The 21,744-nt window shown below is 54.8% G+C and overlaps 5 protein-coding genes across 5 annotated transcripts; all 5 read left to right on the plus strand.

Moving 5' to 3' along the window:
* Positions 1-513: 513 nt before the first annotated feature.
* On the plus strand, positions 514-1,791 carry JKF63_02285 (uncharacterized protein; the record flags this gene model as incomplete). The annotated part of the gene is made up of 1 exon (XM_067898325.1): positions 514-1,791. The coding sequence occupies one exon, from the start codon at positions 514-516 to the stop codon at positions 1,789-1,791; it is 1,278 nt and encodes a 425-aa protein (XP_067754482.1).
* A 3,242-nt stretch (positions 1,792-5,033) lies between these two features.
* On the plus strand, positions 5,034-11,279 carry JKF63_02286 (uncharacterized protein; the record flags this gene model as incomplete). The annotated part of the gene is made up of 1 exon (XM_067898326.1): positions 5,034-11,279. One exon carries the CDS (start codon positions 5,034-5,036, stop codon positions 11,277-11,279), a length of 6,246 nt encoding a protein of 2,081 aa, XP_067754483.1.
* A 1,281-nt stretch (positions 11,280-12,560) lies between these two features.
* Positions 12,561-14,144, plus strand: JKF63_02287 (uncharacterized protein; the record flags this gene model as incomplete). The annotated part of the gene is made up of 1 exon (XM_067898327.1): positions 12,561-14,144. One exon carries the CDS (start codon positions 12,561-12,563, stop codon positions 14,142-14,144), a length of 1,584 nt encoding a protein of 527 aa, XP_067754484.1.
* A 2,341-nt stretch (positions 14,145-16,485) lies between these two features.
* JKF63_02288 (uncharacterized protein) lies at positions 16,486-16,785 on the plus strand (the record flags this gene model as incomplete). Its single annotated transcript, XM_067898328.1, has 1 exon — positions 16,486-16,785. One exon carries the CDS (start codon positions 16,486-16,488, stop codon positions 16,783-16,785), a length of 300 nt encoding a protein of 99 aa, XP_067754485.1.
* A 2,626-nt stretch (positions 16,786-19,411) lies between these two features.
* JKF63_02289 (uncharacterized protein) lies at positions 19,412-21,103 on the plus strand (the record flags this gene model as incomplete). Its single annotated transcript, XM_067898329.1, has 1 exon — positions 19,412-21,103. The coding sequence occupies one exon, from the start codon at positions 19,412-19,414 to the stop codon at positions 21,101-21,103; it is 1,692 nt and encodes a 563-aa protein (XP_067754486.1).
* Positions 21,104-21,744: the final 641 nt, after the last annotated feature.

A 21,744-nucleotide genomic window follows, 5' to 3' on the forward strand; every position in this document is an offset into this window, starting at 1 on the left:
CCCTACATACTGCCTTCCGCATATCCTCACATTTGCATGTGTAAATATTATATTATACATATGCGCATGCATGTGTATGAATTTATTTGCACACTCGTTGCCACCTACACCACTCGGGGGGATGAGCAGAAGCAGCAGCGTATACGCCGTCACTCTTCCTCACTCCACTTCATCCCAGCCACCGTCAAGTCATTCACTTGCACCCTCTATAACACCCACCCGTGTCTCACTCGCGCACGCCTTTCAGGTGACCGCTCTTATCGGCTCATATCCAATCGACTTTTTGTCGTTTTTTTTAATTCGTATTTGAGTGCTGAACGTGCCACTAGCGCTTCCAAGGCATTGCACGGGGCCCTGTCAACGTTCGCTGCAAAGTGAGACGTCTTCTTTTTTTTTTTTTTGAAGAACTGCCGTGTCTCTGACTCACTCAGTCACTCACTCAGTGTGCATGTATTGTAATTTGGTGTCTTTAGCGCAGATATCCTTGACGATCCTCAGCGCCAGTAGCCATCAATGGGAGAAGCTATCACGTTTGTGAAGGGCACTCTGGTAGTGCCAAACCATCCCATCATCCCCTACATTGAGGGAGACGGTATCGGCAGGGATATCACAGCCGTAGCGCACCGCGTATTTGATGCGGCGGTAGCGAAGGAGTACGGCGCAACGCGGAAGATTTCGTGGGTGGAGGTGCTGGCAGGAGAGAAGGCCTTCGAGAAAGAGAAGAGCTGGTTGCCCGAGGAAACCCTCGAGGCATTCAAGAATTATCTCGTCGGTATAAAAGGCCCGCTGGCCACCCCTGTTGGCGACGGAATCCGCTCGCTGAACGTGGTGCTGCGTCGTCAACTGGACTTGTTTGTGTGCCAGCGCCCTGTGCGCTGGTTCACAGGCGTCGGCTCCCCGATCCATCATCCAGAATGGGTAGACATGGTCGTGTTCCGCGAGAACACGGAAGACATATACTCGGGCATCGAGTTTGCTCAGGGCACCTCCGAGGCCGCAAGGTTTGGGGAGTTCCTGGAGAAGGAGATGGGCTCGAAGGCGGTACGTTTTCCCCGGACGACCGCGTACGGCGTGAAGCCGATTTCGGTGGAGGGAAGCGAACGGCTGGTGCGTGCAGCGGTGAAGTACGCTATCGATCACCACCTTCCATCCGTCACCCTGGTGCACAAGGGCAACATCATGAAGTTCACAGAGGGTGGCTTTAAGAAGTGGGGCTACGCCTTGGCGGAGCGAGAGTTCCCCGACAGTGTTTTCACTATGGTGCAGTACGAGGCAATAAAGACGAAAAGCGGCAAGGAGGCAGCCGATAAGGCGCTGCGAGAATCAACTGAGAGCGGCAAAGTAGTCATCAAGGATTGCATCTGCGACGCCTTTATGCAAAACACGATTCTCCACCCATCCGACTATAGCGTGATTGCCACGATGAACCTCAACGGCGATTACGTGTCGGATCAACTTGCCGCGCTGGTTGGCGGCATTGGCATCGCGCCAGGAGCGAACATCAACTACGAAACAGGCCACGCAATTTTTGAGGCAACGCACGGGACGGCACCGGATATTGCTGGGCAAGGGAAGGCGAACCCGTCATCGTTGATTCTTTCTGGGGCTATGATGTTTGATTACATTGGCTGGTCTGAGGTGTCGGCACGCATCATCAACGCCCTTGAAATGGTCTTTCAATCTAACCAGGCCACCGGCGACCTCGCCCGGCAGATGAAAGGGGCTAAGTCACTCTCCACAGCCGAGTTTGGGGAAGAGATCATCAAAAAGATCAACGGCGATGGGGTCTAGCCAGAGTCGGCGCCAATAGTTACAAGATTAAGATGGCTACAGAGCGGAAGGGACGGCAGCGCGCTATGCGAACACTTTGGTCTTTATTCTCTCCCCTCCCCCCCCCCCCATCTCCCTCCCTCCCCCTCGAACCCCATCATCCCGTAGGCTTTGATGTTTCTCTTTTCCTGTGCTTTTTTTCCTGTTTTTCTCTTATAGATCGGTTACGTAAAGTACCCGCAACACCGCCCTCACTCCCTCCCCCCTTTTTGTCTCCCCCTCCTTCCCCCTCCCCCCCTTCATTGCTGTGTGTCTGCTTCAAGTTTCTGTTCACTGTTCACATATATATTTTCTTCTGTTTGTCTGTTTCTGCTTAGCCGCAGAGCTGCAGGATTCATTGTCTTTACTCTACTTTGGTTTGGTTGTTCCAGGTGGAGGGTGTGAGGCATGTCGTGAACGGCTTGCGCATCCGTGGTGAGTGCACATCCGGAATCTCAGGGATTTCTTTGTGTGTCTGCTTCTTCTCTCAAATGGGAACCCTCTCCGATAGCGTAGTGAGAGTGTATCATTCTCCAAGACGAGGGGGAGAGGGGGGATGGAGGAAAAAAAGGAGGCCCTGGGCAGTTCGAAGGGAAGGCTGTTGACAAATATCTGGGCCGACGTGTCAGCTCGCTTGTGCGCACATCAACTCCGGGTTATGATGCTTCTCTCTCCCCCCCCCCCCCCGTGGAGGGGTCTTTGTGAGCAGGCAACACCCCGCGGCGTGAACATGAGCTCTAGTAACTACATCGCACAGGGAGGGTGTAAGCAGTCCCCCCCCCTTTCTTTCTTTCTTTCTCTCTGTCCATCTCAGAGCTACATCTGGTGGGAGAAGTACCCAGGCAGTGTTATCGAGTAGAGAGTGGGAGAGACGTGCTTTGTTGAGTTTGTTGGCGCCCATTTCCTTGAGACGCTTCACCCTGGGGAACGTGCGCTTGTGGAGAGCCTTGGACCATCCCGTGTACGGCAGACAAAAACGTTGAGGTAAATTCAACGCGTTTCACGCAACTCTCTACCACCTGCGGGGACAAGGGCCAACCAGCGGGGCCCGCTTACCTGCCTTGCCGGGGAGGGGGGGGGCGGCAGGGCTCTACGGCGTTTCCTCGACCGCTTCGCACTGCGCACTTTTGGCAATGTGGACTTGCCGGGAGGGGGGATGGAGGGAATGGACACTCGTGGTCTTTTGTAGCGGAGTTGAAATGGTGGAGCGATGACAACAACCAAACAAATGAAAAAAACGTTGTTTTTTACTTCTTGAGGTGTATGCCTGCAGCACTCTCTCCCTTTCTCTTCCTTCCTCACTCCTTTTTTGTGTGTGCGTGTGGGGGGGCTCTTTTTTTTTTTTGGGGGGGGGTCTCTTGCTTTGTATTTTTCCTCCCACTTCTTTTCATTACAGCCGACCGTACAAGTGCATAGCCGCGCCTGCTTGCTCACCTCTGTTGCACAGCGCCTGTAGAGCGCTTTTGGTGGTAGAGTGATCACCCTTTCTTCATGAATAACGGCGACTCGCCTTTTTTTTCTCCTTCCTCCTCTCCTCTGGTCAGTAAGTGGGGCTTCACAAAGCGTCGCCTCGTCATTACCCCTCTTCTCCCCGCTCCCCGTCGGATTCTCCTTTCTGCCTACATCGGTGCCGCATTCTCGCTCGACAGTGCGACCTACCTGATGACTTACTTGTAAGAATCGTTAAAAGGATGCGCAGGAGGTGTGCGAAGCAGTGAAGAGGAGAGAGGGAGAGGGGGAACCGTTTTTATCTCTGTTTTATGTTTGCGCTCATCGAGGTGTTGGAGTTCTGGCATCCTTTTACGAAGGACGCAACAATAGACACTCACACACACACACACAGAAGAGGGAAAGGGGGGTGGCACTCTAGATGGAGATGATGACGCTCTTGGGCCAAGAGAAACTACGATATATCGCGTGGGCCACACTTCACATTTGAGTGACAGTTCCTTACTGTCCACTACATGATACCTGATGAAGCAGCAGCGCGAGGTGCCCTGTTGATTCGGCGATTGCCCGCCCGCTCACGTTCCTTGGGGCATTTGCGTTGAGGGCTGCATACTAAAAATATTTACAGGGGAAAAAATGCCACTCGCAAACAAAATATGTGTGTGTGTATAATCAAAATCCGGTCAGTGCCTTCTCCCCCCTCCCCTCCCCTCCCCTCCCTTCCCTTTCCTTCCTTCCCCTGTCCTCTCTCTTTCTCTCTCGAGGGGACTTGGTTATCGGCTTCTTGGATAAACTGTTTCCACTGAAGGACCATCACAGGATGCCTTTTTTTTTTTGCTCACACAGGTTTCGATGCGCCGCCATAGAAACCTCTCGCACATTGGCTTCGCTCTGAGTCGAGGTTCTGAATCTCTTCTTACGGCGCACATTTGTTTTTTTGGAGTGTATTACTCGTCAATTTTGAACTTCTTTTTATTCTTCTCGTTTGACTTCTTCCTCCGCGAGACCCTGCCGTACAGGAAGAATGTGCGGTCTTCCCCCGCTTCTCGGTGACTTCCCGACGTCCTCCGACAGTGCCCAAGTCCACGACCTCCCCTTCCCTGCCGTTTATCGTCATCTCGAGAGCTGTGCCAATGAACACAACAGTTTCGTGGGTTTTTTTTTACCCACCGATGAAACGCACAGAAACGCCTCCAAGTTCAGCCGAAAGTTCCACGTTCATCACTCAACCCCCCCCCCCCTCCCCCCTCTTCCCCCGCCTCCTTCCCGCTGTCCATGGCCACGTCCCGCTTTCAATTTTCCGCTACTCTAACCCTACTTTGGGGGAGGGGAGGGAAGAGGAGGTAATGCGCACGCACATATGTTAGTCTCTGGGAGGCCATCGAGTACCGATGCTGGCGGCTGGATAAACGACCCAGAAGGGGTTCCCCTTTCCCCACGTCAATCTATGACACGCTTCGTGTTCACTTCTCTGTTGTCCCTTTCCCCGCCTCCCCTCCCTTTGCCCCGTACCATCATCCCAAAGCGCTATACGCTGACATCGTGTTCCTCTACTTTGACACCTACGAGTCCCCGTCAGTCACCCTCGAAAGGCGAACAGGGGAGCTGTGCCGCACGCATCTCCTCACACACCACGGCGCTCCCCTGGCTACTCCTCCTCCTCCTACACATCTCTTCTCTCTTTTGGTGTGTATATCTTTCCACCATCACCCTCTGTCAACATCAAAGGTCCGGAGAGGGTCCAATCGCGGGAGGGAGACCTTTTTTTTCCAGAGATGAGCGAGGGCTTGGGGGCTGCGCTTCAGGAAGCGCAGTCCACCCGGGCCGAGTCGGTGGCGCACTCCAGCGAGGCGAGCACTCACCAAAACACTAGCTACGAAGAGGGACGCATCACTGTAGGTGTTCGCGTACGACCCCTCAACTCACGCGAGATAAAACTGAACACCGGCAGCTGTATCACAGCGCTTGCATCCTACAACACTCTGTATATATTTCCCTCGGCGAGGTCGGAGCAGGAGGTAAACGCGTTACTTTCTGTCGAACCGAGCCTGCGCGGCACGCGCCACCACCGGTTTACCTTTGATCATGTCTACCCAGTGGATTCCACGCAAGAGCAAGTCTATGAGCAGATAGGGAGGCCCGTGCTCCAATCCAGCTTCAGCGGCTATCACACGTGCATTTTCACATACGGCCAAACAGGCAGTGGTAAGAGCTACTGTATGATGGGCCCTAACGGCGGTTGTAGCATGGACGATGCACCGGGCATTGTACCGCGGCTATGCCGTGAAATGTTCGTGGAGATGCACAAGAGAAAGCACGCCGCCGCTGCGAACGACGAGAAGGTGGACTTTAGCGTGTATGTGAGCTACGTGGAGATCTACAGGGAGCGCGTCCGCTCCCTTTTGGACGAGGTGCACGATACCAGTAGTCTAGCAAGCGGCAGTCGATCGCCTAGGTCCACCTCGCCAGGATCGATGTCGGCGGCATTGCCCCGATCAACTTGGTCTCATACTGCTGAATCGGCAGAGACGACGCTCCGCGTGCGCGAGCATCCCACTCTCGGGGTTTATGTGGAAGGACTCGCAGAGATTCCTGCGACGTCAGAGCAGCAGGTGCTACGGCTTATGGCACGGGGGAACCAGCGCCGACATACAGCGTCCACACGCATGAACGATACGTCGAGTCGCTCACACGCCATCTTTACTTTGCAGCTACTCCAGAAACGTATACGCGCGGTCCCGTCTAGCGAGGGCGGCACTGGTGCCCTCGCCACCGGGGAAGCATCCGCGACCGAAGCCGAGATGATCACACAGCTTGGAGCCAAAATCAACTTGGTTGATCTTGCCGGTAGCGAACGGGCGAAGTCCACGGGAGCCGAAGGCGACACCCTCAAGGAAGGCGCACAGATCAACAAATCGCTCACCACACTGGGCATTGTGATTAATGCCTTGGCGGCCCAATGTACCGCCACCACCAGCAGCTCCAAGATCCCCACACCGCGGAGGTCATCGGCTGTGTCGAAGCGTCATATCCCCTACCGGGATTCTACCCTCACATTCCTCTTGAAGGAGTCCCTTGGTGGCAACAGCAAGACGTTCATGATTGCCACGATTAGCCCCAGCCTGGACAGCTACGACGAATCACTCAGCACACTCAGGTACGCAGATCGGGCCAAAGCCATCGTGATGAAGGCATTCGTGAATGAAACAGCGGGTGACAAGAGAATACGAGAGCTGGAAGAGGAAGTAATGCGGTTGCGCGAACAAATTCGCTCGCTTCTCGGCGGGAGAGCGAGGCACTCCTCTACTGTGATGACCTCACTTGCAGCAGAGTCCGACGTGTTAGCGGACAGTCAATCACCCCTATCCCCCTCGCCCGAACGAGGCAGCGACCTCAAGACGGGCGAGGCGGAGGTGGGTGACGACTACAAACACGACGGGTACGGAAGGAACATGGTGTACTCATCGATATCTAATATCCAAGCGGCATCAGTGGCTGAAGAAAGGATGCCACTGCAGGGGCTGCATGCTGAGTCAGATGCCCACGCAAAGAAGGACGCAGGATCACCAGCGGCAGTGCCACCAGAAGAGGAAGAGGACTACCCACCCGGCGTTGAATTCGTGGATGCGCTGCAGTCGGAGTTGCGCCGCGCGGAGGAAATGATTCGACAGATGTCCGCCTTGGAGGCGAACCGCAGCACGCACAGGGCCCAGCTTATGAGGGAGCACAAGGAGGAGCAAGCTACGATGCGTGCCACTGCCGTGTCCATGGCAGCATCGACAGCACTCAGGGACAGCGAAGATGCTGCTACCGGCCCACTAAGCCCGACGATGCGCCTGCGTCGTGATGAGCCGTATTTGTTGAATATGGACGGGGCGGGTGACTGGGTCGCAGCGCATCTTGGGCCTGGGGAGACGCTCGTGGGAGTTTTTCCGTGTCATGATCGCGGCATCACTGAATCTGCAGAGGCGTCATCCGCGGCGAAGGGTAGCAAGGGCGAGGTGGATGGGAATCAGTCGACATCGTTCGACTCATCTCTCGTGCTCTCCTCACCGCACTCCGGCTGTGAGGCGCCAGTTAATCGGGATGCCGAAGTGCGACAGGTTCATCTGCCAATTGAACTCAGTGAGGGCGTTGGGCGTCCGCACTGCATCCTCGAGCGCACCAACGTGACGGGCATCGCGACCACGGCTTCCTGGACGACAACACTGAGAGCCTGCCCCGGTCACGAGACACACGTCATTCGCTCCATGTACCAAAATCCGTTTGTCGTCAGAGGTGGCGGCACATTTGCACTGCAGAGTGGAGATGTGCTAGACATTGGCGTCAATCACATTCAGCTGAAGTACATCGATCCCGCTGAGCCTCCAGGCACTGCCCGCGGGCGACAAGTACGCCAGGTGAAAAAAGCAGCAGCCATCGAAAGTGACGACCAGGCTGATGATCGGGCGGAGAGAGATCGCTGCATGAACTCTGGGGCAACCTTCCCTGCATCTGGAGTGTACGGCAAAGAAGAGGTGCCGGGGCAACCGCAAGGCTTCACCAGCACCTCTGACGAGCATCTGAATGGGGAGAGGTGCGACTCATCCCTTGCGTCTTCGTATCACGATGGTCTCAAGAGCAGTGAAGGGAATGCGGCGCCGTCGCTCGATGAAGATTCTGTGTATTCAGAATTCGGCGATGAGATCGAGGACGGGAGCTCTGTTGTGGAGCATGAGGACCAAGACGGAGACGGAGACATGGGCGAGCCACCAAAACGTGCTGGGGTCGGGACGACGACGACCACCACCACCACCACCACCACCCCAGCGACGTCGCAATCCCCCTCTAGACCGCTTATCCCCACCCTGAACCTGGGCGTTGCTCTTTCGGGGAATCGGTTGTCGCCGCAACCCCAAAAGGCAGTTCATCAGGTCCAATCCATGGGAGCTGTGTCCTTTGACAGCGCCAACGTCGATACCGAGGAGTTGGCATTCCCTCCCATCCTCTCAGACGTGGCGGACCACTCTGCGGCGAGGTCCTCAGCGCAACCGAGGGTGAAGAAACTGAGCTTCTCTCTTCCCACCTCGGCCGGGTCACAGCCGGCTGCCGGGCCTTTTGTGCAAGCACGACTGCCGAGCAAGCGTGGGCCGCAAACGGTACACCTAAACCCCAGCTCAGTTTTGTCTTGCTCAGATGTGCAGTCTATCCGCACCAGCACACCGCGGAACACCGGTCGCAGCGAGGTACCTCCACGCTTTGTCGGTCGCTACAATCTCATTCTCATGGGACCGTCCGGCAGTGGCAAGAGCAGCATTGTCCAAAACTTGAAGACGGAAGACCCGCCATGGTTCCAGACCGCCTTTACACTTCTCACAGGCCGCCGCCGCACCAACAGTCTTGGCGGCCACGATGGCGATTCACCAGGCTCACTGGCGAAGCATCCCACGGTCGGTATTGAAACCACCACGCTGACTGTGGCAGGCGCGGCGCCAGTTTTCCTTCACGTTCACGAGCTCGGTGGTGCGCCTTTGTTCTGCCCGCTCCTCGAAGAACTCCCGTTCCGCCGGGTGACGTATTTGCTGTGCTTCCCGCTGAACGGCGGCCCGTCGTTCGTGGCGTTACGGGGAATTGTCGAAGACATTTTATGTCGAACCGACAGTCACACGGTATCGCTGGTGCTGGTCGGGACACACGCACACCACGACAGAAGCGACGGTGGCAAGGACGACAGCGTTGGTTTTTTCCCTCGTCGCCTTCCAGCCGAGAGGCTGGCACAACTGGAGGCTCAAATGGAGGAAATGGAGCTTCAAGTGGTCAGCCTTATTCAGATGGTGCAACCGTACCCGCAGCTTCGCCCTACCGTGGTGGGCCGCTTTGTGGTGGATAACGTCCACCGTCAAGTCTACTCAAGCGGGTACCGGGCAGTGGAAGGATTTCCCGGGTTGCTGCAGTGGCTAGGGGACCTTGCGCGTGACAAATGCCGAGCTGATGTGGATTTTGTCAGCGGACTCGTGCCCGCACGGTGTCTGGAGCTCGGCCGCCAGGTGGGTCTGCTGCGGCAGCGTGGCAAGTGGTGTCTGACATTGCGAGACTTCAAAACGCTAGCAGCCGCTGTTAGCCAACAGTACGAGGCCGATGAAACCACGAATTCCTCCATCGCCAGGGAGACACTGCGTTGTCATGTGCAGATACTTTCAGATTGGGGCGTTCTTATGCACCACTTTCGAAGTGCACCCCTGCGGCAACATGTGATCCTCGATGTTCTGTGGATCCGCCGTGTGCTCACCGCCCTCACGTGCTGCGCACTGGTGGCGGTGGCGGAGTCGGGCGGGTTCAAAAGAGGAGAAGACGCTGCCGCCTTCCTGACCGGGGCTGAGGAGCGATGGCCGGCATCACTGGGTCGCAAAGAAGCAGCGCTGCGACTACTGCTCACTCCCGAGGCGGCGCGATTTCTTGATGTGGCAAAAGTTGCGACCGCGGACACCGCGCAACTCCTGCCCTACGGTGTCGTGTCGCTTCCAGTGCTTGCGACTATTCTGGAGCCCCACTTGACACCACCAGCTAGCAAAGCAGTCACTGATATTGGCGGGAGAAGCCCCCGAGAGGGCAATGATGCCACCAGGAGAAGAGACCCGACCACCGCCTCTCACCGATATACGGCTTCAACCGATGTCCACTACAGTGTGCCGCTGGCTGGTGTAGTCGAACTTCTTGTTCTGTTTGACCACATTATTCTGGGGCATAAGCTGCTGCTGAGTCCATGTACAGATACGATGCCAAAAACCGTGACGCCTTCTACGGGGGTTGAGGGAACACCCAATAGACTCTGCGCGCCTGCTGCATCACTGCAAGGCGAAGGTAGTGTGCACAGTGACAAGAGTAACCCCGATATCAATCCCCAAGCCGAAAGTTTTGTTGTATATCCTCTGAGTTGTAAAACCCCCGCATCTGCTGGGGTCACGTGGCTTTTCCCCTGTTTTCTCTCCGGTCCATTTTATGTATTTAAGCTCGACATGGTGCCACGCAACTTCTTCGCGAAGCTTATCTGTCGCCTGGCTACGGTGTCAGACAAGATCTATCTCGGCCCCGTGGGGTCACAGAGCTGCAGTGTACCGAGTGTCCAGTTGTCAGATGACACATCTGGTCGGCGAGGTGTCGGCGGGAAGCCGCATTCAGCGGCGTGCCATTCCACTGATGCCTGTATTGCGGAAGGCTCTGGCAAATCCCTTGTGCTGCCACGATTCTCACCGTACTTGACCCACAACTCCGCAGAGGACTCACCGCATAGTCATGAGGGGCTGTGGTTTGACGCAGCATGGCTGCTCTACCGAGACACAGTGCAGGGAGATGGGCTAGGAAAGGAGAACTGCCGCGTGCTCGTACGGCTGGTGCACCACAGCGTGTTCCTTTCTTTTCACTGTCACCAGGTAGCCTCCAGCTTCGGCATGGGTGCCGGTGGTGCGACGGCCGGTGTTGGTGCCAGCCCTGGCGTTCAAGAGTTTTACGAGGCCGTTCTCGAAGCAGTCCGACTTGTTGTGGAGGAGTTCCCAGGAGGTAGGTGCAGCGAGCTCATGCAGTGTTGTGCTGACCCTACAGCGCTTCTCGAGATGGAGACGAAGCACCCTGCAGAGCAGTCCAACCAAGAGGCAGCTGCGCTTGACAGTCACGTGCTCTTTGTGAGCATCAACGAAAACCTCAACAGTCTTGAGCGAGTGCTCGCTAAGAGTGGGTCGGCTCTGCGAACCGCTCGTACCGCCCGCCGCTCTCACGTCACGTCTGCGGAGGATTGTAACGATGAGAATGCGTACGTGCCGTTACTGCGTAACTTTAGCGCCACGTCTCCGCTTGACATTACTGAGGGCCTTCAGCGCTGGAAGACAGAACAGCGCTTCTACATCCCTGCTGAGCTAGAGGCACAGCTCGTGGAGGTTCTACAAGTCCTTGGTGCTTGCTACCTTCGGTCGGCACCGCCAGCTGCCGATAGTTGCGCTGCCCTCGATAGCTTACTGGATGTGCTGGCGCGCATCGACACTGTGTGAGGGTGGAGAGGGAAAGCGAGCTGTGTGATTGATGGACGAATGCGCTTCTACATATAATATATATGTATATTTTTGTGCGTGTGTGTGTCCTCCCCCACCCCGCTGCCGCCGTCGCCTCCTCACGCATGGTTGAACTTGAGAGCATATTTTCCCCCTTGGCCCTGGGCTCGTGCGGTCATTCTTCCTTTTTTTTTGAAATGAAACTCGGCGGAGTACTCACGTTTTTTTTTCCTCTCCTTTTTATTATGTTGATTATTGAAGTGGCTGTTAGTCTCTGTTCGGTTCGCGTTGTCGCGCGTTCTGGCTTCCCTCCAAATGCACCAAACAGAAGAACTCCCCCCCCCTAAAAAACAAACAAAGAAACAATCTTGAGAAAAAAAAGTAGTTATTCGTCACGGTTGTTTGGATTGTGCGTGCGTGCGCGGTGGAGCGAGTGGGATGAGGGGGGGGGCGGTGAGTTGGTGTGAGGCTCATGTAACAAACTCGTTTCACTTGTTACCATGGCCACCTTTCAACAGACTGTTGCCTCTGTTAGTATCCCGTATGTTTTATCCACCCGCGCCTCATCCGCTGTTTCTCCTCTGAGGTTTTTCGTTGTCTGTTCACGTCCGCCGCACATCCTGGAAAAAATTTGGAGACGAAAACGTGAAGTCCTTTTTTTTTTTGCGGTGGTGGGAGGGAAGGGAGGGGAGGAGGGGGGAGCTAGTTTTGTTTTGTGTCGTCTTCGTTCTCAGAGGTTCGCGGCGATAAAATGAGCTCACCCTGGAGGCCTTCCACTTACTCTGATGTCGTGACACGGTATCAGGAGTTCTTCCTGCGACTGTGCCTAATTCAAATTGCGCACAGTGCGCCTTTGAAAATCAGAGTGCGCGCCCCTCTTTCCTTTCCTCACCGGAGCCCATCATCGTTTCCCGGACTGCCTCAATCAACTCCTTTCTCGTGCTCTCGCTCTCTCTCTACCTCTCCTCTCCCCGTTTTCTCCCTCTTCCCCATGGTGCACGTCACACATTATCGGCCACAACTGAACATTTGCGCACCACACGCCCTCCCCCCCCCCTCCACATACACACACACACAAAAAAAAAAGAGCAACACAGCAATATATATATATAGAGAGAGAGAGACATCGAAAAAGCCTTTGAAGGTCTGCCCTTTATTTAGCCTTCACTCCTCATCTCTGTACAGGGGTGATCGTATTGACTTTTTTGTCCTCGTTGTCGCACTTCTTTTTTTCGCCTGACTAGGGGATCTTTAGTTCGTAGGTGAACCGGGACTTGAGAAATGTCTGCGTACAAGCGCTTACGCTCAGACTCGCGGTACGAGGAGGAGAACGTGTCCGCCTTTGTAGAAAGCTGTGTGAATTTTGTAAGCAACGTAACGTTCCACACCGTAGCGGAGGGCATCGAGATGGCTGCAAAGCCCGGGAAGATCCAAACCGTGCTCGTGCTCGGTACGGATGCGCAGCTGAGGGAGGCGTCTGCGGCTGTGATTTGCCCGCACTACGATGCGGCGGCGTCCGCTATTGCCGCAACGGCGCCGGAGTCCCGCGCGTACGTGGCGAATGTGACGGCGAAGGTGCGACTCATGATCGGGAAGGTGTCCTCCGTTGCATCGCGCCACAATTGCGCTGCGCGGCCTGACCAGGTGAGCGAGATCGTCAAGCAAGCGATAGCCGAGTGTCCAAAAGAGGACACTGAGGCTGGGCTGAACATCTACTACGTGGGAAGCGGCTACGAGGCTTGCATTGCCAATGCTATTGCGCGGTCGTGCAATCAATCGTTTACTGCCAAGGGCGGGAGAGCGGAGAAGAGCTACCTCCACCATGGTCGCCCAGTGCGCGTGGTGGTGCCATCTGGCAAGACGGCGCCGCTTTCTGTAATCGCGCGCTGCGTACAGCTGTGCCAGAGACTGGTGAATGCACCCACAAATCTTCTCGACACCGTGACATTCACGGAGATCGCTGTGCGGTGGATGGTGAAGCTGAAGGACGCCGGAATCGATGCATCTGTCGACGTGATCGCCGGGGAGGATCTTCGCGAGCGTGGCTACGGCGGCCTGTATGGAACGGGCAAAGCCGCCGAGTACCCCCCGTATCTGGTTACGCTGTCGTACAAGCCCGCGAACGGTGTATCACCCAAGGATCGTATCGCATTCGTGGGTAAGGGCATCGTGTACGACACGGGCGGTCTCGCCATCAAGTCTCGTGAGGGCATGTGCAAAATGAAACGCGACATGGGCGGTGCAGCGGCGGTGTTCTGCGGTCTGTTGTGCCTGGCGTTATTGTCTGTTCCCATTGAGGTTTCGAGCATCCTCTGTCTAGCTGACAACGCCATGGGTCCTCGAGCGCAGCGTAATGACGACATACTGCGCATGAAGTCCGGTATCACTGTGGAGATCAACAACACAGACGCCGAGGGCCGCCTTGTGCTCTCCGACGGTGTCTATCATGCATGTAAGGAGCTGAGCTATACTCCTAGTATCATTATGGACATGGCGACTCTTACAGGTGCGCAGGGAATCGCGACTGGGAAACACCACGCCGCCATCTACGCCAACACAGAAGCCATCGAGAAGCGCATTGTCGACGCCGGTAAAGCCTGCGGCGACCTGTGCTTTCCTGTCGTGTATTGCCCTGAGCTTCACAACACCGAGTTCTCTAGTACTGTGGCAGACTACAGGAATAGCGTGATTAACCGCAGCAATGCACAAGTCAGCTGTGCCGGGCAGTTCATTGGCAACAGTCTGGCGAAAGACTACAAGGGGGAGTGGGTGCACGTTGACCTGGCGGGGCCTGCGACCCGCGATGAGGCCACGGGGTTCGGTGTCACGTTAATAGCGCAGACGTTCGCAGGGGAATATTTGTAGATGCCAAAGCTTCCTAATTACGGCAAAAAAAATGAGGGCATGGCGTTGATGGAAGGAAGAGCGAATTTGGTGACGTCAATTTCCCGAGAGAGTCGTGCAGCCCGTTTCCTTTTTGTTTTGTTCTTCACACTGTAAGGGGGTTTCCACTTTGGGATCCTCACGCTCTTCGTGGATGTTTACGGCGCCACACCTATGACCCCTAAGAAGTGTGTGTTGCAACGTTTTTTTTAGCCCAGCAGGGTCCACAACTCTCTTCACTGTTAGGTGGAGTAGGGGACTGTACTGGCACTTCCCAGCTGAAGGTGTATGTGTGTGTGTGTGTGTCTTCCTTCCTCATTCCCTCCCCTCCCCCCCCTTCCGTCCATCGATCCGAGGGTCTTGCCGCTGTGTGTTTCGACTGCTTGCCTCACATTCAGCATCTACGTTTTTTTTTCTTGTGTGTATGTGTATGTGTTCGTTCGCTTGCTTATATACACACGTACACACACGCAGAAATATACATCGACAGCCTATGCGTTTTTTTTGTGTGTCCAGTGTCTGTTGTTGGTTCCTCTATCGACTTTTCATTTTTTGTTGTTGTTCGTCTGTGTGTTGACCACACAGTGTTTCGTTCTTTTACTTCTCGGTATACTTTCTGGCCTCTGTTTTGCTCTTCTACTTCTCTGAAGCTTGCCGCATCTCATGTTTTCTCCCTTTTTTTTCTCTCAAGAAATGTCTGTGTGTGTGTGTGCGCGCTCCCTTTGCTCTCTCGCTTCATATTTCTATCTGTCCGTCTGGATGCGCCACCATGCAGAGAGGTAATCTGAGGAGGATCGTTTCATGAAGCGAGTTCCTGTGAACGTGAACAAGTGGAAAAAAAAATTGGGACATTCGCACAGCAATCCTCTCGGCGTCATATTTTTTAATCATCCCCTCCCCTCCACCCCCAGCACACACAGACACACACACACACACACTCGCACACCTCAACGGTATATTGGTGCCGCTTTGTCTTCTAGTTTGGTTTCAGTAGTGGTGATCGCCATCCCCCCCCCCCGCCCTCTCTCCCCCCTTTAACTTTCCTCGTGAACATTTTCTTCGTGTATTTGATCTACTTTTATATTTCTTTTTTGCCGCGGATGTGTGACGGCGCCCCACGTTTTTTTTTTCTTTTGATCCCCACCTGTAGAGATTGCTTGGGTGTTCTTTGCACCACGGTGACGATTACAGAGACAGCGGGAAGCACGATTGTGTCCCTCTAGCGCCTTGAACCCCCCCCCCCCCATCCTACGACCTGGATGAACGTGGCCGCGTAAGTGTAAGTGATGCGACTTTCTCTTTGATAGCGGCTCACTGCAAAGCAGACGCCCTGCGCAAACAACAAAAGAAAAACACCGTAATAATTAACGCACATCTCCACGAGTGTGTGATGCGGTCTCCGGTGGTTGGTCTGCGTTCACAGGGGGGGGGGGGGCGGTATTATCCCCATCGTACTCTCTTCTGAGATGAGAGGGTGCCTATCGCGTCGGCCCCCTTCTTTCTTCCCCGTCTGGAGCTGCCGAGGTGGCCGTGCGAATCCCATGTGGGAACGGTATCCCCATCACACTTGTAAGTGAGCATGAGGCTCTCTGTTGGCCCCCCTCCCCCCCCCCCCCAAATCGATGCGCTTCTGCTGAAGGTTCACGTTCTTTGCCGGCACGTGGAGACCGACTTCTACCCCACTTTTTTGTTACTGCTATGTTTCATCTTACTTTCCATTCTGCTGCTCGCGAGTGTATGCGCCTGCGGGGGGTAGAAGTCAAGGAAGCAGCCGCACGACTACGTTGCTTTGCAACTTGGGTTGTTTGCACGTGACCGAGTCGCCTTACAGATTTGCAGTGAAACGGCACACCACTAAATATAAGGAAACCTTTTTAAAAGGCGTGAGCATCAATAATAGGAGAGAGAGTCCGGCAACCAGGCGCACACAGCCTTACATTCGGAAGCGATCCCTCTTCTGCCCCCTTTTTTTTCTTCGCAGGGGGAGAGGGGGCTCTCCTAGGTGTTACTCGTCACGCACGACCACAGCATCAATCCCAACATCAGGGCTCTGAACTTCTCCAGTTACAACTGTATCCTCCCGGTGTGGTGTTTCTCTCATCGCGCGCGTCTGTGCAACAATAATTCTTTTCAGGGCTTCGTGCCAGTCAAAAAAATTGCCTCGCGCCTCATCACGGTTGTCCTACCTGCACCTGCGCGTTGGCTCTAGTCACTCTCCCCCCTCCTCATTTCCCTCCGCCTCCCTTCCCTTCCCACGCTACTGGTGTTGCTGCTGCTCTCCTCCCCGCTTCTCACCCTTTCGAGGCACTTATACGTCGACGTTATGGGGCTCCCAGGTTGGATGCGGCGGTGCGAGATCTACGCGATCTGCATGCTGTGGCCTATCGCCACTGTCGCGGGGCTTGTGGGCACCTATCGTCTCTTCATATGGAGCTACGGGGGCCGCGACTGCTTTCGCTATGTTGCTATTCAGGAGCCCTTCAAAGAGGAGTGGTATCAGGCGAACCCCAAGTCGGCCCTAGGCATGGACACGCCGCTGTCGCACGTACCCAAGTACCTCGAGACGCCTGGGTACGCCGTTGAAGACGGCGCCGACGAGCACCCACACCACAGGAATTTTTAAGCGATAATGATTGGAGATATCAACGGCCTTTCGCAACGCTCCCGGACGATTTTGCTGTGGCACACACGTGTTTTATAGGTGGTCCCCCACGAGCCGCTGCGTTCTGTTCGTTTTTTTGTTTGTTTGTTTAGCTTTCCTCCAGATCCCTTTACAAGGGCTGTCTGGCTGCGGTTTCACCCGTTTCGAGTAGTGTTACGTCTCAGTGTACACCCTCTCTCCATTTCATGTTGGATAATATCTCACCACGATCTGTGTGTGTGGTGTGTGGTGTGTGTGTGTGGACGTGGAGCAGATGGAAGGTGTCATTGTCGCTTCAGAAATCGATTGGTGTGACACTCATGGCACTGGTGGTGTCTTCATCTTCATCCCTATGGCGGGAATCATTGCTCATGTTCTCTTTTTGGCTGGCTCGTTTGGCGTGCCGTTGATATCTCCTTCACAACAACTCCGATAATACAAGGTGGTCGAAGAGGGGAAAACAAACACAAACAAAAATGTGCATGCTGAACGACAATAGGAGAGGGAAACAGCGAAACGGGATCCTGGGCGCGCATGTTCACACGCACGGCCCACCAGCATTTTTGGGCGGTGCACTGACAGGTTCAATTACATGCGCTGCTGGTGGTGTGCTCTCTTCTAGATTCGGACAAGGAGTGGCGCTGCCGCTCTGCTCCCCCCCCCTCCTCCCCCACACCTTATTGTACTTTTCAATGCCCTCTCTTCCCCCCCCCCTCGCCCCCTGAGGCTTTTGCTCTCATCTGTTCGAGGGAAGCTGGTTGTTGTTGTTGTTGTTGTTGTTTCGTGGTTTTCGGAGGTCTCTTTTTTGGATGCTTTCCACTGTCGTGCACGGACGACAAATACCACGCCGCACGAGCTCGGATCATGAATGGAAGAGTATGTGTTTGCTTGACCGTTGGGAGTCATGAGACTACAGGAGTCGATGAGACGGTGTAAGCGAGCTCAAAGTGAACCTGCAGAGCAACAACAACCAACATAAAAGTCATCGCACAACACAGAGCACAAACACGCGATTGTTATTCCCCTCCCCTCCCCCCCCTCTCCTCCTCCACCCCATCTCTCTCTCTCACACACACACACACACCCGCACCATCTCTCTTTTGTTGCTCTGGAGTACAGATGTGTGGCAGTGGTCTCGTTCAAGAAGTGCCTCATCGATATCTCGAGCTCCGTGCGTACAGTGTTAATCACTACATCTGGTTCTCTTATATGTACGTTGAGTTCGGCTTGCTGCCACCACCGCACGCCAACATGGGCGAGGGTGCTGAGCTTTCGAATACGAGGAGTTGGGGATGGGGGGGGGGGGGGGGGCGGTGATGCCAGCTTCCATTAGTTCTTCGAGGGGATATCCACAAAACAAAGCGGAGAGGTACATGGACAAGCCGTCAGGGACCACCCCCGCCAGACATTCCTCTGTCTGTGTGTTTGCAGGCGCTAAGGCTTTCCAGCGGTGATGATATAAAATCATCCCACCAGGTTTCTCTGCGTGACGCCTTTGCGTGTGTCTGTCTCCCCGTAGAGAAAAGGGGGGTGCTGCTGGTGGCGCTCTAGCCCGTGGGTCCTACCCCTTCCCCCCCCAAAAAAAAAAATTCACATCGATCTGCTACCCGATTCACTTTACCATAAATATTTATATATTTTTCCCCTCCCTTCTTCATCCTTCTGACTTCCGCTCGCTCTTTTTTCTTCTATCCTTTCCGATAATGTTTTTCTTCTATTTATATGGAAAACAGACACCAACCCCTCTTCTCCCTACCCCATTCCCCCGTTCTGCTTTTTGTTTATTGTTTCTTTCTCCTTGAAAAAACAAAATCCAATAATGAATAGCATGGTGGAAACATGTGCAGCGGCCACAAGACTGTGCGCTCTGCCCTGCGGCTTGCTTTTTAGTCGCCTCGTAATTTTTCACTCCGACAACCCTATCAAGCATCTCGCTTGCCTACTCCGTCTTGAGTGAGTTGGCACCCCCTGGTCTCTTCACTCAGGGGGCGCACCGCTCGCCTTTCAACGTGTATCGTTTGCTTTTCTGTCACATTTAAAACAAAATGTTGTTGTTTGGGGGGGCGGGGGCGGGGATGTATTTCACACGTGTCAATAAAATCGGTGAACCTCCAGTAAGAAAAAGACGGAGAAACCATTTCCATGAAAGCGCGTGCGCCCTCGAGTCGAAGGTCTGTGGCGTCCATCTCTCCCTCCCGTTCGACATCTTCTCGTGGTCCCAAAAGCACAGCCGTCTATGAAGGTGCAGAGGATCGGGTCTCCTGGTGTTTGGGTGCACAAAAGCCGTAGTATTCGCAAATATGTATATATGTATATATATATATATATTGCATCACCTCGCCGCTGCACGCATACATCAAACGTTGTGCGTCGATTGCGTGTATCCCTTACTCCTCCTCTGCACCCGCGTTCGAGCGATCGTCGCATGAACGCTCATGTTTCTCATTAAATCCCCCTTTTTCCCTTTTCGGGGTGCAAAGTAAAGTGCAGCCCTCTCTTAATGCACTCTTGGCGCTTCACACAAGCGCCAACCTCAGTCCTCCCTCTCCCTCTCCCTCTCCCCCTTCCTCCCCTCCCTCTAATCCTTGCCTAGACACACATTTTCAACATGAGATGCTCCGCTGCTTTTCTTTTCTCTGGGGGCCCTCTAGTAAGTGCTGGTAGTCCTCCCGGCCCGTGCCACCACTCGTTGCAATTTTCTTTGTCCACCAACCACCGAGGCGATGACCATGAACGGGGTGTCAAGTATGGAGAAACGACCCCGTCAAGGGATCGTGCAAACAATTACGGTAACAGTTGGCGAGGCCGTGCTCCATGCCCTGTCACTGCACGCCAACTCTGCCGTGCAGTTCTCGGCATGAATGATGCCAGCATTTGCACGACAGGAGAAAGTGAATTCTTTGGTGAGAATACCGCGGGTAGGCGGGAGGCTGATGCGCTGCGGATGCCAGTCTCAAATGCGTCAGGGGTGTCTGGAGGGGGATCTCACGCATGCGATGGGCGGTACGATTTCCGGGCGGCAGTCAGCGCAGCCCGTCTCGGCGAGAGCACCATTCGGGTAGATGCATTCCCGCGCCACCGTGTCGTCGTGTGTGGCCGAATCGTGCGCTGCATCGACGCTGTCGCCAACGGAAGTGTTGCGGCTGCAGAAGAGGCAGCCGCATCGGCGGCTCTGGTGCCATATGATCTCTTGTGGATCTCTGACACTACAGGTGTAGTGTGTGTGCTGCGCATTCGGCCTGCTCTTGCGCACCGTCACGTATCGCTGCCTCTTTCTAGGTGCTGCTGGGGTGCATCGCAGAGCTTGACTGCGAGTAACGAGCGAAACTGTACCTTTGCCACCTCTCAACGTGAGCCAGTCGACGGCGTGGCGAGCGTGCGCGTTCATAGCCCTGCGCCCTCTGCCAAGCCTTCAGTATTGTGCGAGTCGGCAGTCGGTTGGAACTGGTGCTCGTCGACAACCGAAGGTCGTCAGAGCTCGACGGCCGTTCAGAAGGGGGACTCGACACCTAATCCAATCCGTTTTTGTACGGAGGCGACTGCGGCGATACTAAAACTGGGCTTTGAGCCAAGAGATACTGATGACCTTGGTATTAACGACTACGTCGTTTGCGTGGGATCTGTTGCTTTCGCAGATGTAGATCCACAAATGGGACATGCTTTGGAGCCGCATGCCAGCGATCTCCGTCGGGCTACGTGGGCCGCAGCCACACCCTCATGGTCGTCTTGCTCAGTCGCCCCAGGCGTCGCACCTCCTCTCATGGGGACAGGACCAGGCTCTTGTTTTGTGGGCAGTCGTGTATGCGGGGGTGATGATAGCGATGCTGCATGCGGTGGGAAGGTCCCTGTGGCTAGCAATCAACACAGGTTTGTTGCACAGCCGTCGCCGAAGGAACAGTTTGTACTACTCCCCGGCAGCGAGGTGCCACTGACGCTGGAGGCTGCGCGTGCGGAACTGGGTTTGATTGGGTCGCTGCCAGCGAATACGCGCTACCTCAGCGCTGCAGAAGCGGCGCAGTGGGGCAGTACATCGTTTGATTATGTGGCCACCAGTTCAACGCCCTCGTCGTCGTCAGCATCGGCACACCGCGGAAGGAAGTCTGAAGTCTCTGTTGACTGTGACATCGCGACGACAGAAACTGCTGCGGTGGCTGACATGGACTGGGTACCGTTAATGGGCATAAGGGGACAACCACGTCTTGTTGTGGACACAAACGAGTGCCTGTTCTGGTGGCTAGCGGCAGCAGAAACCCACCTGCGCCTGCGCGCACGCGTTTCTGAACCCTTGACCTGTCTGTGAAGAGATCGGTTCACCCCTTTGGGGCACGGATCTCCTCCCCACGTGCGGAGACTGGCATCCTTTTATAAATATATATCTATTCCACTTTATTTTACCGTCGTTATACTTATTCTGCTATGTTCTGCTGCTGCTTCGATGTTCCCACGTACCCACGTCTAGCCCCCCTCCTCCCTTCATCCCTTCTACCTGATCGCCTACATGAGAAGTTTGTATATGGAAAAAAAAACGAAGAAGAGCGATACAGCACATGCCAAGCACTCACTTCCCCGCGCATAAAGTGGCTGTGCTTCGATGCATCCGCGATGCACGTGCAGAACCGCTCAAACAGATACACATGCGCACTGTCGCACATGTCGTCTGCTTTGGTGCTGCGTGTGTGGCTTTACCTCTTGGCCCAACGGTGTGCTCGGGCCCTTCACAGTATGCCACGGAGGCTTCGATGCTCGCAAACTCCCCACCATTAGCGTAGGTGCCCCATTCTCCATCGTTCTTTCCCGCTTTGGGTGTATTTGTAAGGTGTGCGTATTGGGTCTGTATCGCTCGACGGATTTCTGTCTGGCGTTTGATTGGAGTGAAACACAAACGTACACGCTCACACGCGTCGTTGTGGGGTAGAAGGCGAAGAAAAAGAAACAAACAAA

The sequence above is a fragment of the Porcisia hertigi genome, chromosome 33, assembly GCF_017918235.1.
Source record: "Porcisia hertigi strain C119 chromosome 33, whole genome shotgun sequence".
NCBI lineage: Eukaryota > Euglenozoa > Kinetoplastea > Trypanosomatida > Trypanosomatidae > Porcisia > Porcisia hertigi.